The sequence below is a fragment of the Tachysurus fulvidraco genome, chromosome 18, assembly GCF_022655615.1.
Source record: "Tachysurus fulvidraco isolate hzauxx_2018 chromosome 18, HZAU_PFXX_2.0, whole genome shotgun sequence".
Classification (NCBI taxonomy): domain Eukaryota; kingdom Metazoa; phylum Chordata; class Actinopteri; order Siluriformes; family Bagridae; genus Tachysurus; species Tachysurus fulvidraco.
Genome location: NC_062535.1, coordinates 7266575 through 7285644, shown reverse-complemented (window position 1 = coordinate 7285644; position 19070 = coordinate 7266575). Strand labels below are relative to the sequence as shown.

General features: G+C 45.5%; 1 protein-coding gene across 1 annotated transcript in view; it reads right to left on the bottom strand.

Moving 5' to 3' along the window:
- The window catches only part of tmem39a (transmembrane protein 39A), a 23204-nt gene extending 4339 nt beyond the window's left edge, over window positions 1–18865 (bottom strand). The window contains exons 1-7 of the mRNA XM_027156151.2: window positions 18576–18865; window positions 14407–14626; window positions 11851–12073; window positions 9257–9340; window positions 8384–8538; window positions 7152–7479; window positions 6862–7049 (exon numbers count right to left, since the gene is read on the bottom strand). Coding sequence (XP_027011952.1) covers window positions 6862–7049; window positions 7152–7479; window positions 8384–8538; window positions 9257–9340; window positions 11851–12073; window positions 14407–14519 — 1091 coding nt within the window. The 5' untranslated portion in view covers window positions 14520–14626; window positions 18576–18865. The remainder of the gene's footprint in view (window positions 1–6861; window positions 7050–7151; window positions 7480–8383; window positions 8539–9256; window positions 9341–11850; window positions 12074–14406; window positions 14627–18575) is intronic.
- Between the last annotated feature and the right edge of the window lie 205 nt (window positions 18866–19070).

Here is a 19070-nt window from a genome sequence, read left to right as displayed (position 1 = left end):
CTGCGCGCACACACACACACACACTGCTTTCTCCTGCACACACACAAACACACAGCTTTCTCCTGCACACACACAAACACACACTGCTTTCTCCTGCGCACACACACACACTGCTTTCTCCTGCACACACACACACTGCTTTCTCCTGCACACACACAAACACACACTGCTTTCTCCTGCGCACACACACACACTGCTTTCTCCTGCGCGCACACACACTGCTTTCTCCTGCACACACACACACAAACACACACTGCTTTCTCCTGCGCACACACACACACTGCTTTCTCCTGCACACACACACACTGCTTTCTCCTGCACACACACAAACACACACTGCTTTCTCCTGCGCACACACACACACTGCTTTCTCCTGCACACACACACACACACACACTGCTTTCTCCTGCACACACACACACTGCTTTCTCCTGCACACACACAAACACACACTGCTTTCTCCTGCACACACACAAACACACACTGCTTTCTCCTGCACACACACACACTGCTTTCTCCTGCGCACACACACACACTGCTTTCTCCTGCGGACACACACACACATACTGCTTTCTCCTGCACACACACACACACACACACACTGCTTTCTCCTGCACACACACACACTGCTTTCTCCTGCACAAACACACACTGCTTTCTCCTGCACACACACACACTGCTTTCTCCTGCACACACACACACTGCTTTCTCCTGCACACACACACACACTGCTTTCTCCTGCACACACACACACACTGCTTTCTCCTGCACACACACACACACTGCTTTCTCCTGCACACACACACACACTGCTTTCTCCTGCACACACACACACACACTGCTTTCTCCTGCACACACACACACACACTCCTTTCTAATGCACACACACACACACTGATTTCTCATGCACACACACACACACACTGATTTCTCCTCCTCACACACACACACACTGCTTTCTCCTGCACACACACACACACACTGCTTTCTCCTGCACACACACACACACACACACTGCTTTCTCCTGCACACACACACACACACACACAGCTTTCTCCTGCACACACACACACACACACACAGCTTTCTCCTGCACACACACACACACACACACACACAGCTTTCTCCTGCACACACACACACAGCTTTCTCCTGCACACACACACACACAGCTTTCTCCTGCACACACACACACACACAGCTTTCTCCTGCACACACACACACAGCTTTCTCCTGCGCACACACACACACTGCTTTCTCCTGCACACACACACACACAGCTTTCTCCTGCACACACACACACACACACACACAAAGAGCTTTCTCCTGCACACACACACACACACTGCTTTCTCCTGCACACACACACACAGCTTTCTCCTGCACACACACACACAGCTTTCTCCTGCACACACACACACAGCTTTCTCCTGCACACACACACACACACACACACACACTGCTTTCTCCTGCACACACACACACACACACACAGCTTTCTCCTGCACACACACACACAGCTTTCCCTGCACACACACACACACAGCTTTATCCTGCACACACACACACACACACACACACACACACACACACACACACACACACACACACACACACACACACAGAGCTTTCTCCTGCACACACACACACTGCTTTCTCCTGCGCACACACACACACTGCTTTCTCCTGCACACACACACACACTGCTTTCTCCTGCACAAACACACACACTGCTTTCTCCTGCACACACACACACACTGCTTTCTCCTGCACACACACACACACACACACACACACTGCTTTCTCCTGCACACACACACACACACACAGCTTTCTCCTGCACGCACACACACACAGCTTTCTCCTGCACGCACACACACACACACAGCTTTCTCCTGCACGCACACACACACACACAGCTTTCTCCTGCACGCACACACACACACAGCTTTCTCCTGCACGCACACACACACACACAGCTTTCTCCTGCACGCACACACACACACACAGCTTTCTCCTGCACGCACACACACACACACAGCTTTCTCCTGCACGCACACACACACACACAGCTTTCTCCTGCACGCACACACACACACACAGCTTTCTCCTGCACGCGCACACACACACACACAGCTTTCTCCTGCACGCGCACACACACACACACAGCTTTCTCCTGCACGCACACACACACACACTGCTTTCTCCTGCACGCACACACACACACACACACACACAGCTTTCTCCTGCACGCACGCACACACACACACACACACACACACAGCTTTCTCCTGCACACACACACACACTGCTTTCTCCTGCACACACACACACACACACTGCTTTCTCCTGCACACACACACACACTGCTTTCTCCTGCACACACACACACACACACTGCTTTCTCCTGCACACACACACACACACACACTGCGTTCTCCTGCACACACACACACACACACTGCTTTCTCCTGCACACACACACACACTGCTTTCTCCTGCACACACACACACACACTGCTTTCTCCTGCACACACACACACACACACTGCTTTCTCCTGCACACACACACTGCTTTCTCCTGCACACACACACACACACTGCTTTCTCCTGCACACACACACACACTGCTTTCTCCTGCACACACACACACACTGCTTTCTCCTGCACACACACACACACTGCTTTCTCCTGCACACACACACACACTGCTTTCTCCTGCACACACACAAACACACACTGCTTTCTCCTGCACACACACAAACACACACTGCTTTCTCCTGCACACACACAAACACACACTGCTTTCTCCTGCGCACACACACACACTGCTTTCTCCTGCGCACACACACACACTGCTTTCTCCTGCGCACACACACACACTGCTTTCTCCTGCGCACACACACACACATACTGCTTTCTCCTGCACACACACACACACACACACACACTGCTTTCTCCTGCACACACACACTGCTTTCTCCTGCACACACACACTGCTTTCTCCTGCACGCACACACACACACACACACAGCTTTCTCCTGCACGCACACACACACACACAGCTTTCTCCTGCACGCACACACACAGCTTTCTCCTGCACGCGCACACACACACACACAGCTTTCTCCTGCACGCGCACACACACACACACAGCTTTCTCCTGCACGCGCACACACACACACACAGCTTTCTCCTGCACGCGCACACACACACACACAGCTTTCTCCTGCACGCACACACACACACACACAGCTTTCTCCTGCACGCACACACACACACACACACAGCTTTCTCCTGCACACACACACACACTGCTTTCTCCTGCACACACACACACACACTGCTTTCTCCTGCACACACACACACACTGCTTTCTCCTGCACACACACACACACACACTGCGTTCTCCTGCACACACACACACACACACTGCTTTCTCCTGCACACACACACACACACTGCTTTCTCCTGCACACACACACACACACACTGCTTTCTCCTGCACACACACACACACACACTGCTTTCTCCTGCACACACACACACACAGACTGCGTTCTCCTGCACACACACACACACACACTGCTTTCTCCTGCACACACACACACACACACACTGCTTTCTCCTGCACACACACACACACACACACACTGCTTTCTCCTGCACACACACACACACACACACACTGCTTTCTCCTGCACACACACACACACACACACACTGCTTTCTCCTGCACACACACACACACACACACACTGCTTTCTCCTGCACACACACACACACACTGCTTTCTCCTGCACACACACACACTGCTTTCTCCTGCACACACACAAACACACACTGCTTTCTCCTGCACACACACAAACACACACTGCTTTCTCCTGCACACACACACACACACACACACTGCTTTCTCCTGCACACACACACACACACACACACTGCTTTCTCCTGCACACACACACACACACACACTGCTTTCTCCTGCACACACACACACACTGCTTTCTCCTGCACACACACACACTGCTTTCTCCTGCACACACACACACACTGCTTTCTCCTGCACACACACACACACACACTGCTTTCTCCTGCACACACACACACACACACACTGCTTTCTCCTGCACACACACACACACACACTGCTTTCTCCTGCACACACACACACACACACTGCTTTCTCCTGCACACACACACACTGCTTTCTCCTGCACACACACACACTGCTTTCTCCTGCACACACACACACACTGCTTTCTCCTGCACACACACACACACACACACTGCTTTCTCCTGCACACACACACACACACACACACTGCTTTCTCCTGCACACACACACACACACACACTGCTTTCTCCTGCACACACACACACACACACTGCTTTCTCCTGCACACACACACACACACACTGCTTTCTCCTGCACACACACACACACACTGCTTTCTCCTGCACACACACACACACACTGCTTTCTCCTGCACACACACACACACACTGCTTTCTCCTGCGCACACACACACACACACTGCTTTCTCCTGCACACACACACACACACTGCTTTCTCCTGCACACACACACACACACACACTGCTTTCTCCTGCACACACACACACACACTGCTTTCTCCTGCACACACACACACACACTGCTTTCTCCTGCACACACACACTGCTTTCTCCTGCACACACACACACTGCTTTCTCCTGCACACACACACACTGCTTTCTCCTGCACACACACACACACACACTGCTTTCTCCTGCACGCACACACACTGCTTTCTCCTGCACTCACACACACTGCTTTCTCCTGCACACACACACACTGCTTTCTCCTGCACACACACTGCTTTCTCCTGCACACACACTGCTTTCTCCTGCACACACACTGCTTTCTCCTGCACACACACTGCTTTCTCCTGCACACACACTGCTTTCTCCTGCACACACACTGCTTTCTCCTGCACACACACACACACACACACACAGCTTTCTCCTGCACACACACACACACACACACACACACACACACTGCTTTCTCCTGCACACACACACACACAGCTTTCTCCTGCACACACACACACACACACACACACAGCTTTCTCCTGCACACACACACACACACACACACACAGCTTTCTCCTGCACACACACACACACACAGCTTTCTCCTGCACACACACACACACAGCTTTCTCCTGCACACACACACACACACAGAGCTTTCTCCTGCACACACACACACACTCACACTCACACACAGAGCTTTCTCCTGCACACACACACACACAGAGCTTTCTCCTGCACACACACACACAGAGCTTTCTCCTGCACACACACACACAGAGCTTTCTCCTGCACACACACACACAGAGCTTTCTCCTGCACACACACACACACACACACACACACACACACACACACACACACACACACACACACACACACACACACACACAGCTTTCTCCTGCACACACACACAGAGCTTTCTCCTGCCCACACACACAGAACTTTCTCCTGCACACACACACACACACACACACACACACACACACACACACACACACACACACACACACACACACACACACACACACACACACACAGAGCTTTCTCCTGCACACACACAGCGCTTTCTCCTGCACACACACACACACAGCTTTCTCCTGCGCACACACACACACACAGCTTTCTCCTGCACACACACACAGCTTTCTCCTGCACACACACACACACAGCTTTCTCCTGCACACACACACACTGCTTTCTCCTGCACACACACACACACACACTGCTTTCTCCTGCACGCACACACACTGCTTTCTCCTGCACACACACTGCTTTCTCCTGCACACACACTGCTTTCTCCTGCACACACACTGCTTTCTCCTGCACACACACAGCTTTCTCCTGCACACACACACACACACACACAGCTTTCTCCTGCACACACACACACACACACACACACACACACTGCTTTCTCCTGCACACACACACACACAGCTTTCTCCTGCACACACACACACACACACACACACACAGCTTTCTCCTGCACACACACACACACACACACACAGCTTTCTCCTGCACACACACACACACACAGCTTTCTCCTGCACACACACACACACAGCTTTCTCCTGCACACACACACACACAGAGCTTTCTCCTGCACACACACACACACTCACACGCACACACAGAGCTTTCTCCTGCACACACACACACAGAGCTTTCTCCTGCACACACACACACAGAGCTTTCTCCTGCACACACACACACAGAGCTTTCTCCTGCACACACACACACAGAGCTTTCTCCTGCACACACACACACAGAGCTTTCTCCTGCACACACACACACACACACACACACACAGCTTTCTCCTGCACACACACACACACACACACACAGCTTTCTCCTGCACACACACACAGAGCTTTCTCCTGCCCACACACACAGAACTTTCTCCTGCACACACACACACACACACACACACACACACACACACACACACACACACACACACACACACACAGAGCTTTCTCCTGCACACACACACAGCGCTTTCTCCTGCACACACACACACACAGCTTTCTCCTGCACACACACACACACAGCTTTCTCCTGCACACACACACAGCTTTCTCCTGCACACACACACACACAGCTTTCTCCTGCACACACACACACAGCTTTCTCCTGCACACACACACACAGCTTTCTCCTGCACACACACACACAGCTTTCTCCTGCACACACACACACACACACACACACACACAGCTTTCTCCTGCAGACACACATGCTCTGAACAATTATTGTTCCTATCATTCACACTCACGTGTGTTGTGGCGCGTTGCTGTAGGAGCCGTGCTCGAGTCGCTGCCAGCGGCCCAGATGTGCGGCCGAGCGATGCAGCAGGTCGCAGTAGCTGGGAGGAAGCAGCTGACTCATCAGCATAACGAATGCATTGATCCACACCATGATCAGGTGCTCACATGACCAGCGCATGTCGTAGTACTGTGTTTTCTGAGGAGAAACACACACACACACACACACACACACCATTTAAAACTCACAGCTGATTACATGAAGCTGCCTCTAATCTATCTGGAGAACCATCGTACTCACCTGGACGAAGCAGAGCGGTAAGAAGGCCACGTAGTAGGCACTGAAGAGCGAATTGAAGAGCACCTCTTTGATGCGACGATTAAAGTCGCCCTTGAGCTCCTCCACCTCACTGCGTATGAGCTCAGGAGAGGGCGGGCACGTGTGGGTGGGAACATGGGTGGGGCTGAAGAATTGCTCTCGCAGGTTCTCGCGCACGAGCGCCAGGAAGTCCTTGGGGCGCTGCAGAGAGACGTCTGTGGCGTCGTGCTCTGTAAACGAGCAGTCTGTCTGCGCTGGCTGAGTTCGGCCCTCCTGGTGGAAGCAGCACAGCGGCACATATACACCGAACCTGAGGGGAAACGAACGCGGCACATTTTTTTTCAGGCAAGTCGTTCGTGAGGCGAATTTGAATGGCAAAGTTTTAAAGAAAAACAAATGTTAAACGTGTCTAGTTGTGGCCTGACACCGTAACGAGGAGCATCAGATGGATTAAGATCAGACATTCTGCTCATGAGAGAAGGCTGATTAAACCTGGGTGCACATACAGTGGCTCCGGCTCTGTTAAAGTAAATACAAACCCAGGCGAAACAAAACAACCGACTCCTAAACTCAGATTTTTACAGAACCTGAAAGAATGCAATAAAATATTGGCACCCCCTGCATCCACATTAAGCTTAACAGCAGCGACGCTTGGGATCGGTCAGTATCTAAGGCCACGTTCACACTGTAAATCTTAATGCTCTATTCGGATATTTTGCTCAGATCTGATTTTATTTGTTTGGCTGTTCACATTACCTTTTAAAATGTGGCCTATATCAGATACCATTGTGAACTGTTTGCTGTTTCGAACTGACCCGCATGCGCAAACGAACAATAACAATGACGTCACACGCCGCACGCTGTTGCGCTAAAAAGTTGGCGAGGTTATGGAGGAAGTAAGCGTTTCCGCTTTTTAATAGTTTCGCCTGAATTGAAGTATCTCCCCATATACTAATTAGGTCTAACACCTCACTCTCCCTCCACTGACTTGCTCCATCACTGTTCTCCATTTTCTAAGGCATAGTCATGTTTGTGTGCGTACTCGCCAGCGCATAATTGTGACGAATGTCGATGTAGATTGACATAAAAGTCACATCAAATCTGACTTGGTTGTTCACACTGCGGCCACATTTGAAACTGAAAAAAGCGCAGTGTCACGGTAAGCCGGAGTGTTTCGAACATAATGGGGCAAAAAAGAATTTGTATAAGCTTACGGGTAGCCCAAGAAGAGCAGGTTAAGCACCGAGTAAGTCTTAAAGAGGTTGACGAGGGTCCAGCAGAGAATCCAGCCACACAGAGTGAGAAGACTGAGTCGAGCAACGATCAGCATCACGTACTGCACGAATGAAGAGGGGTTCGTCTGGGAGGCCTGGCATGGACAAGCAGGCAAAAAAGATCACACACACACACGCACACACACACACACACACACACGGATGGAATTACAGCTCTAAACAGATCACCATTGGGTAAACACTTAAAGAACATTCCAAGATTATATTTTAGCAGATATACATTAGTAGGATCTACTATAAAACTTGGGAATCTTCTAAGAGGGGAACTGAGTACGAGTTATTGAGTACGAGTTACGAACACCTATTGGTACTTTACTAATAAACCTGAAGAAGGTTCTGCATATAAACACACAGGAGTTACAGATAAAAGTGTCTTCCTTTTTCTTATAACACACATCAAGTCTTATTGTGGTTTTTGAAATGTATCTGTGGTGGGAATTTTGCTGATCTCTGGCAACCGAGCAGTAAATAAACCCGGAAATACTCTGTGTACTATTAATATTGGTATTCCCCTTCATTTAGGATGCATTATGTGTTCTAAAAAACTTTTACTTACATCCCTCTCACTCACACACACACACACACACACACAATGTTTGCAGTTGGTGTGGAAAATCCCTCCAGGGAAATTTCCCTCAACACACCTTCAGAGTAAAGCAGCAAAATGTTATTTCACTTCGGTTTTAAATTGTCCTATATTATTCTATCTAATGTTATCTACATATGCATTCACACATTAGAGGCAGAAACACAGAGGCTGTATTAGGCTGTAAAGGCAGATGAAGGCGGTACCTCTGAGACGAGGGTCCACACTAATCTCCTAGCCAGCATCACGGTGATAAAGATAGCCAGGTGATAGTCGATCAGGTAAAAGTTCTGTAAAGAGAAAGAGACCACACTAAGGCCTGAATCCCAATGACATGCAGATGTAGAGGATTAAATCCAACAGCGAAAAATATGAATCTGCATTTCCGATAAAAGCTCAGAAAATAAAGTAAAGATTTTGACAAGGTTTATACAAAGGCAGCAATTCCAGCCTTCGGCGATATGGTTGTCAATCTGTCGAGGCGATCCTTGAAAATGTTGACCCCATGCTTCCTGTGGCACCTCCAACAAGTTCGATTAAACCGACACTTCATTAATTATGACCATTCAGTCAAGCTGCTCTCACAACAGCTCAGCAGGGTTGAGAGCTGGTGTTTGTGCAGGCCAGTCCATTACAGACAACACCAGCTGACTGCTTCTTCTCTAAACATCTCCTGCACAGTTTTGTGCTTTGTGTCATTGTCCTGTCGTAAGGGGAAACCGGCACGGATTGAGATCCATTTTATCGTGTAGAAATCTCCTACTTTAGCACCACTAAAGCACTCAGTAGATCGCCTTTCCTCCAGCATGTTTGACAGATGGCATAAAGCTCTCCTCCGTGTTCTGTTCGAAACACCACACACCTGTCCACAACATGTGGATTCATCTGTCTTCATTCATTGGTCTTCTTCTGCCCAAAGTCCATTTTAGTCTCTTCCTTTTATTGGCTAGTCTTAGATAAGGCTTTTGAGTCGTGCATAACGCCAGAAAACAAATAACATGGATGACACGCAGGCACTTATTGTTCTTTGGAGCGATGAAAGCATCCAACAAAAGCTTTGTGAAACATATTGAAACAAAAGTATATTTAAGTATATACACCAAAGCGTGTTCCGTCTCAATTACCCCGGAAATGAGGTCAAATATATTAGCATTTTGGGCGGGAGTAGAAAGATCGGATCGATATCCGATTCGCCGAGACACATTTATGTGGCCCGATGTAAATGGAACAGTTTTAACAAAACAGATAGCTATGGGATCAGAGACAACACATGAAGTGACCAAGTGCAATGAGGTTCAATGCAATCAATCGCCCTCTGATGTTCTTGTCCTCGTGCTCAGTTATACATCATGGCTTCACTGTCTTCTCTTCCTCTCTTGGTTAGAGCCAGTCTGTGCTGTTCATTGAAATAATACACAACGTTGTGTGAACTCTCCAGCTTTCCGTCCGCTTTCTTGAATGGCCTCGATTTCAGAATGGAGTCGTTTTCAGGTGTGCTGACATGAATGCAAAAGGGATTTCTGATGCTCAATTAGCGCTTTAACACAATAAACCTGGATTAGATATCATATTGTGCTACTGGAACACGGTAGCAATGGCTGATGATAGTAACCCTGTTCATCCCCATGAGGTGATTCCATTAAAAATCTTTTTTTTTTTTTAAATAGCTTTCCAGATATAATTATTTACAGCAATGTCCAGACTATATTTTTAATCAATTTAATGATTTTTTTTTGTTGTTGTTGACAAAGTGAAAATAAATTTTAAAAAAAAGTCTGTTTCCTTTAAAAATCAAAGACCCTAATCTTTAGTAATATTGGCAATCACACAAAAATAGCACTTAAACATAGACTTTTTTTCAAAAACTGTCACAGGTAGAGCTGGATGACATGGACAAAATTCTTCTTATTCTGATAATTTAATATCATGGAACGATATAAGGATAGGTGAAACGAATTGTCTATAAAAAAAAAAAAAAAGAAAGAAAGAAAGAAATAACTGCATGCATTCATGACCAGTTTTCAGGTCCGGGTCTGATGTGTTACCTTCTAATTTAGTAGCATGTTCTTCCTTGTTTATTCAGACCGATGCCTGTTTTGTGTTTAGGGGGATTTTGTTCTATATCACCCTGCTCCATGCTTGTTGTATTATTTACACACCACCAGTAGCTGCTAGCTCCTACTTCGGCGTGACAAATCAGCTGCCGAAAAAAAGCGGCTTTCTGACGCTGGCCTACTGGCTGGAAAGTACATGATTTATAAAATTACACAAGTACGTTGCTGCTCGTGTTACACAATGTTTTCACTTGTCTTTTTTTTTTTTTTTAGTAGTAGTAGTGGTGTGAAATTCTCACAAAAATGAACAGGAGCGTTCTCGATCGTGTCTATTTGCGCTATTTGTAAGAGAAACAAGTTCACTGCAAGAACGTTCTGTTCTGCAAAGAGAACCGGAGGTACGGAGCAAAGAAACGTGTTGCTCTGTTTTATTTGGTACGCCTCCAGGGATCACCTCCTGTTTGATTTTGTTCGTGCTTATATTATTCTTGCACTTGCATTCTGTCCTTTCGCTCCCACACAAATAGATGGATGAGAAAACGGGACTCTGCTCGTGACAGCGGACGAATCTGCTCTGAAACCATTAACACTGTTGAAGGCCGTCAAGACAAATTCCTTTCATTAAGTTTAATAGTCAATCTTAAAGGCTTCTTCCTTCACTACTGCATTTACATTCTTGTTCATATTTGTATTTTCATATCTGGAGTTGCTACATGGTGAGTGGGTGTTGCAGGAGAAATACGTACCAGCGAGGTAGAAGCAGCAGGGTGGATGTGAGGATACCACCACACCGTCCTGTAGATGTTAATATACTGCACAAAGAGTGCCACCAGCAGGTAAAGGAAGAGCAGGAACTCAAAGAGCAAGCTGCTGTCTAGAGGAAGCTCAGGGATACGGCAGTGGCGCACCGGCTCTGGCGTAATCAGGGTTGTGAGCGGGGGAGCCGACAGACCCGATGAGTTACTGCTCCTGGAATGATAGAGCCACACGTTACTGCTATACAGCCAGCACAATAACAAGAGGGCTGTTATAGAAAAACGATCTACGATGGTTCGGTGAGATGCATCATGATCTTAAACGAGTCACCGCTGAAATCACACCGATTCATTCTCAATACCGACAAATATTTCGACTAGTTTCTTCTATAACAGTCATCCCTCAGCTGCCTCTTTGGTTCGGTCTTGAATTTAATACAACAACATAAACAAGTGTGACACGGCATGACCGTTTTAATTAACGGCTTGTCTCACGCTTTCATATCGGCGACGAACGAGGACAGGTCTATCGTATAGCGTCCAAGCAGTTACTGTTGTCTTTCATGGCTTTCTTGGACTTTTAAATTTGATCACACAGTTGAACAAGCTGAGATCCAGCTCATGCTAATTTTCAGTGACACTGTTTGCACGCGATATGCGGCACACGCAATTTCCGATTGGACGTCTGTGTCGGCGCCGTAACGTTCGAACACCGCATTGTTTCGCATTGTACTCGTTTAGCATCACAAAGCAGGGTCAACACTACAACGATCTAAATGACAACGTTTAGGCATTGTGGGGTTTAAAAAAAATGACAGCTCAGGGTTAAGTGTATTGTGAAATGAATTCCTTATTCCAATGAATTAAATCATTTCTACTTAGTACTATTACTCCAACACTTCTGAGGGGCAACCAAACAGAATATTAGACACAAACATTTAGAATAAATGAAGCTTTGTGAGACGTCCTTGGAAATTGTCCGTGTCTAAACGTAAGAGGATCAATGTCCAGACTGCTGATAGATCAATTCTCTCACACAAGCAGAGTGCTCTGCTCCTTTATTAGGACTCGTCACTTATCTGTAACCTGTTTAAAGTGAAGAGCAGAATAAAGTCCAGAAGTAAGTCAGAAGTAATTAAAATGGAAAAAAAATAATCTGGAGCAGACGAGAAACCCTAAGTGGCTGTGTGAGGAACCAGAGCAGTCTGACTGCGAAAGCGTGAGCTGGTCGATGAGACGTGCACAGTGCAATAAGCCCAGTGGTACGCTGATAAGTGACATAAGCGTGTTGCCACGAAATACATCTAGATCAAGGCATTTATTCTAATTTACAGCTCATTAATATTTATGGTGTGTTGAATATTCATAGTGGCCTTTTAACTTCTATGTGACTGCTGTTTACTGTACTTAGTCTTTGTTGTTCTGTGTAATATGTCTGTATGCATGCTGTTATGTTTGTACGTCATTTGTATTTTGTGTTTTATGATACTTGCCTTAGGACAACGGATGAAATTTTGCTATTGTGCTAATTCCGGCATATTTACATTGCTGATTTGTTGATTAATGTGCACTGTCCGAATGCAAATAAATAAATAAACAAACAAACAAATAAATAACCTAATGAAAAACTAGTATGGACTGAGAATTGAGGACGTATTGGAACAGCAAGGCTATTGTTTTTTTTGTCTGTATTTATAAATAAACACCTTTAGCCATTTTTTAGGTGAGCAAAAGTAAGGGAACATAATGTCACTTTAATAAATAACACTGCAATATCTGGTTGTAGATCACAAGTTAGTTTTTCCAAGCCAGTGACTATAATCAAACTGGTTCTTCTTTTGTCATTTCACAGTGTTTTAGATATCTGCCTTGTTGCATGATGAAGTTCCTTCCAATTAGATCTGACATTTCTCTGTAATTTTTCTGTATTTCTCTGTAATGATGTAACTCAAGATGGCAGCTGAATGAATTCATGTTTCTGTAGAGGTCTGAATTCATACAGTTGCCATCTTGAGTTACATCACACATCCATACAGAAAGACAGTATGATGTACGTCTGTGTTTCTGTGGTCTTCCTTGGAGTGTCTGCAGCTCTTAGATTTTCCAGACTAATTGTTGCATTGGCTTTGCCCAATTCTTATACAGTGGTTCTGGTTGGTTTTTCCCTTTTTTCCCCTGCTTCAAAATGATTTGCTTTACCAACAGCAGACATTTAGAGCTAATAATCTAACAGGAATAAGCAAGAGCACCAGTCAGGAGTGTGTTCCAATACTTCTGATCACTTGAAAAATAGGTGGATTCAAACAACCCAAATGGTGCAATGTTCGAAGATGTATCTAGCTGTAAATATCAGGAAATGATATCAACCCAAAATATATTCAGTCTATAGCAAAAACAAATGTAGCCTCTCTTTCTCTTTGATAATAACCATTATTAAAAGTTTGACAAGAAAAAATACTCTCACACACTCACTCCCCTCACAATGAGATGTGTATAATGAGATTGGATGTGTTGGACAAGGTGTTAAGGCAGAGATGCTTCAAGTACCTGCTCCTGTGGCCCGTGCCGTTGCTGAGGCCGCCCCCTACCAGAGTCTGCAGGGAGGGCAACGCCGAGCGGCTCAGCTGCTGTCTACTCGGACCCCTGCGGCCCCCGGGCATGTCCGGCTCGCACGGTGCCAGCCACCAGCACCACCACGACCAGCGCAATCCCAGCAGCTCCCAGCTCCAACGTCCTCACGGCCTCCTCCCCCAGTGCAGCCCGGCCACTGCAGGAATAAGAACAGATCATCAGGAAAAGTCTTAATAAAAATGTGAAAGTGTTTTTTTGTTTTGTTTTTAAACAAATGTACGATTAAAGGAGGGAAAAGCACTTAAACATTCAAAAGCATTTATACCGTAGGGAGATGATTCTAAGGGGCTTTTTACACCTGGTCACTTCATGCGTTTTCTGTGATCCGATGGTAAAAAGACCAGGTCAAAATGTCCTCCAAAATATTTTTGTAACGGATATAAATCTGATCGTTCAAACCCCTTCAGGAGGTGGTCTGGGACACATTTCAGATGAAAATGGACAGGTGTAAATGAATGTGGTTGTTCAAACCACATACATCAGCGCTATACTCCTCCCTAACAGAAGTACGTCACTCGCACGTGATCTTTCACCCAGGCGTCTTGTTGGGTCTTAAACTGCAGCAAACAGTAAATGCTGGTTTTTGTAACATAACCTTCATAAGTTTTCTCGTCTTCTTTTTGACTGCATTCTGAAAACGGCATACACCAAAGTGTGTTCCATCTCAATTACCCCGGAAATGAGGTCAAATATATTAGCATTTTGGGCGGGAGTAGAAAGATCGGATCGATATCCGATTCGCCGAGACGCATTTATGTGGCCTGATGTAAATGGAACAGTTTTAACAAATCAGATAGCTATGGGATCAGAGACAACACATGAAGTGACCAGGGGTAAAAAGACCATACAGGCCACCAACACCTTGTCATAAGAATAATAGACATGATCCAAAAAAATTACAAAATCAGACTGAAATGAATGCAGATCAAATTGATGACAACAGAAACCATCTTCCCATCTTCTTGGGAATCGTCAACTGAGCCCAAAAAAAAAGGAATATAGGGCTAAAGAATCACCATAATACTGATTTCCACAGTAGGCTCCAGTTTCTAGGATGCTGTTTCTTAATAAATGACTCATGTTTATTGACACCTGGCTAAACGGACTGCAGCCGGCACTGAAGAGCGAGACAAAGCCTAAGCATTAAAATCAAAATGCCATTTTATCTGAGGAAATCCAAGCAAGTGATTGATCGAGGCGAAGACAATACAAGAGATGCTACAGGAGATTACTTTTACTTGAGTATTAGAGGAGCAAATTGCAGAGTAGTGCTAGTGGACGTGCAGAATTTGTTGTTGTGGTTAGTGACATGTTCACAGAAGTTGTACATGTGGCGCTAAGTCTCGGGTAAAACCGCAGACTACACAGAATAAATGCTGAAATACGCCACAGACACTGCAGGGGTTACAGATAAACATGCGACCCTCTTTAGCTCTAGGTTCAAGATACAACTCTTGGTCAGGATCTCTCAGGAAAAGTCTTCAGACAAACTACTACTACTAGGAACAGATCACAAATAAATAAATAAACAAACCAGCAAGATAATAAAAGCACAACAATACAGTTTGTCTCCAGTGACTACTGAGGTAAAACAGCCGGTGAGCTTTGACGCCCTCGGGTCTGTGGTGTCTGAGGAAAACAGAGAGAGAGCTGGGTGCTGGGGGACTTAAAACAATGGCCCCAGCTTTGTTGTGGGAGTCTTTCAGCAGTCCTGATGACTCACTGTAGGGACGTCCTCTCCTTCAGCGTGGTGCTCCTGAACCACACCATGATGCCACCATTAAGCTCATAGTCAGTGATGATGTTCAGAGCCACGAGTGTACGTGATAGCAAGCAAGCAAGCAAGCAATAAATAAATAAAACAAACCGTTTTGATGCAATGTTTTACTTTAACTTTGAAGGCCAAACACATACGTGCACTTTACACCAGTTGATTTAAATCAGGTTGAATTAATGTGGCAAATGGGAAAATGTAGACACACCACAAAATTTCTCTTTCTTTCTTTTCTCTCTTTAAAAATAACCAACAACTCTGTGACTGTGACAGGAAAACTAACAACAGAATGAGGAATAAAAAAAAAATGTAAATGGAAAATGAATCAACCTTGGAGTGATATATCTTTCTGGTTAGAATGATACAGACGTGAGGGAGAAAGCAGAAAATTGAGCTTAACTATGTTCGGTGAGGTGAATTTCAAGTGCGTCATTTCTTGTAAATACCACATTCACCCTGTGTTTCATTAATTCTTTTGTATTTAAAATCAGGGTGGGATAATGTACTTGTACAAATTTTTTTTCTCTATCTTTTCTGCCTGGCAACCCTAAAATAAAGATGATTTACTGTTATAGGACTGACACCGTGGACTTACAGCAGCTCAGGAGCATCATTTTATACAACACTTGTTCTCGAACCAAGTTTTCATTTAACACACTGATGCTTTAAACGACGTTTACACACGTTTGACTTTTTTAATGTTGCTACAATCTAACAGTCCTCAAGGTTTCTCCTTTTACTCAACTACAGACCTGTGTAAAAGTATTGCACTGTTCTGTGGAGAAGTTTGTACTGTATTGTCTGTCTTGCAAGGTCTTTTTTGTACACAATTTTGCTCTTTATGTAGCACTGCGCTTCTGCACTTAGTCCTGTGATGCTTTATGTAGCACCGACGATCTGGAGGAACGTTGTTTCGTTTTACTCTATACTGCACCAGCTATATATGGTTGCAATGACAATAAAAGCTTCTTGAATCATGACTCATGTCCCTCAGGCCTCAGATGGCAATGATAGGATAAATGACAATATGATGTATTTTCGTTTAGTAATTTAGAATATTCAGTTCAGTTGGATTCGTATAGCACTTTTACTACGGATTTTAGCACAAAGCATGGGGGATGGGGGGAGGGGGTTATAGAGAGTGGTAGCTTAGTGGTTAAGGTGTTGGACTTCTGGTGAGAAGGTTGTGAGTTTGAAGCCATGGGCTGAATGACACCTCAATTGCTCCGCTGTATAAGTGAAATAAAGGTAAGTGGCATGTAATGCAAATGTAAGCAGCTTTAGATAAATATAGAAAGCAAGACAAAAGCCATCAGAAGCCAGAGGCGAGGAAAAACTCCAGGGGACAATATTAGGAAATGAAATATTAGTCATTCTTGCCACATGTCTGTAGCTGGCAGGTCTGGGCACGAGGAGAGGCATAACGAGTGGTTCGATGCTGGGGCAACTTAAAAGGCCTTGACTCAAATGAACTAAGGCTACAAAACTAAAGCCATAGATTATAATTGATTAGAAATTTATTTCATTAAAAAGGGGAGGGTGTGTTACACACCTGGTGTGTAAAAAAATATATATATATTCATTACCTACATTATATATGGGTCTGACAAAGTGTGTGTGTGTGTGTTGCATTATCATGCCATATGTTTGCACAGTCATCAGCAAAATAAGGAAGGAACTGAGCAAGAAAGTTTTACCTTCCTAAATTTCACCAGATCTGCTGAAAAAGTAATAAAGGGCAAAAAAAAAACACATCACAAACACAACGTGTAGCTTAAACCAAGAGCCAAAAAGAAAACATAAGGACAAAGTAATAGAAGGTTAGCACGTCTGTCTGTTTGGTCTGGACTGCAGTACCGTGTGGACGGTCTTGTCCTGCTCAGGATGTTTACAATATGTTTTAATCACCTGGTAAATAAAAAATAGCACACCTGAAGTGCAGCGCGTGCAGCAGCGCGTGCGTGCGCGCGTGTGCAGGTATCTTAGCCGATGCAACCTGTAGCTTTAAAAAGCTTCATCTACAACTTTAACCGCCGAAAAAACTAACAAAAACCCCTGAACGCTTCTTTCTTCTTCTTTTCAACAGTTCGACGACGTTTCTGCGGTTCGGGTTTAAAAACAAAATAACAGGAAGAAGAAGAAACCGTTTTTCTACTTTTACTTAGCCGTTACCATGGTGCTAGCTAGTTAGCATGTTAGCACAGAAGCTAACCAGCAGCCGTTTTTTTAAACTTTTTTCCACTTTTTTAACGTGCAGAAAAAGACAGAAGGTTGATTTGAAAAGATGACAAGATAAAGAGAAAACACTCACGCATCAATTCCGAGCGGATGAAAAGGACGCATCGGTCAATCGGAGTAAAACATCGACATTTGTTTCCCTGGTGACGTTTTTAATAACAATCTGATGCTGTTTTTGGGTGGAAACGGAGCCACGAGCTCGAACAAACTCTTCCTCTTCTTATAGTTAGTATCTTCCGAGGCTCGGTGCACTCGTTAAGCTGCAAAGTTAACGCGAGTAAACAGTTCGTTTTTAGCTCCGCTTTTTCCCCCGACATACAAACCGACGTGGCAAACCGAGTCCTCGCTCGCGCTGACGTCATCGACGCGGCTGCGTGGTGCGACACAGCGGCCGCGTTCCAATCCGCGAGCGTTTCCCAATATAGGTGCACTACATGGCGGTGAGATAAAACAGCACCTAGATCACTAGCTCTATCTTACTGTAGCTATTTAGGATTGGACGCTTTTTACTACACTCCTCTTTTTAAAGCCAGGTGGAAATTCGAGCACGAGCACAGACTAGTTAGCT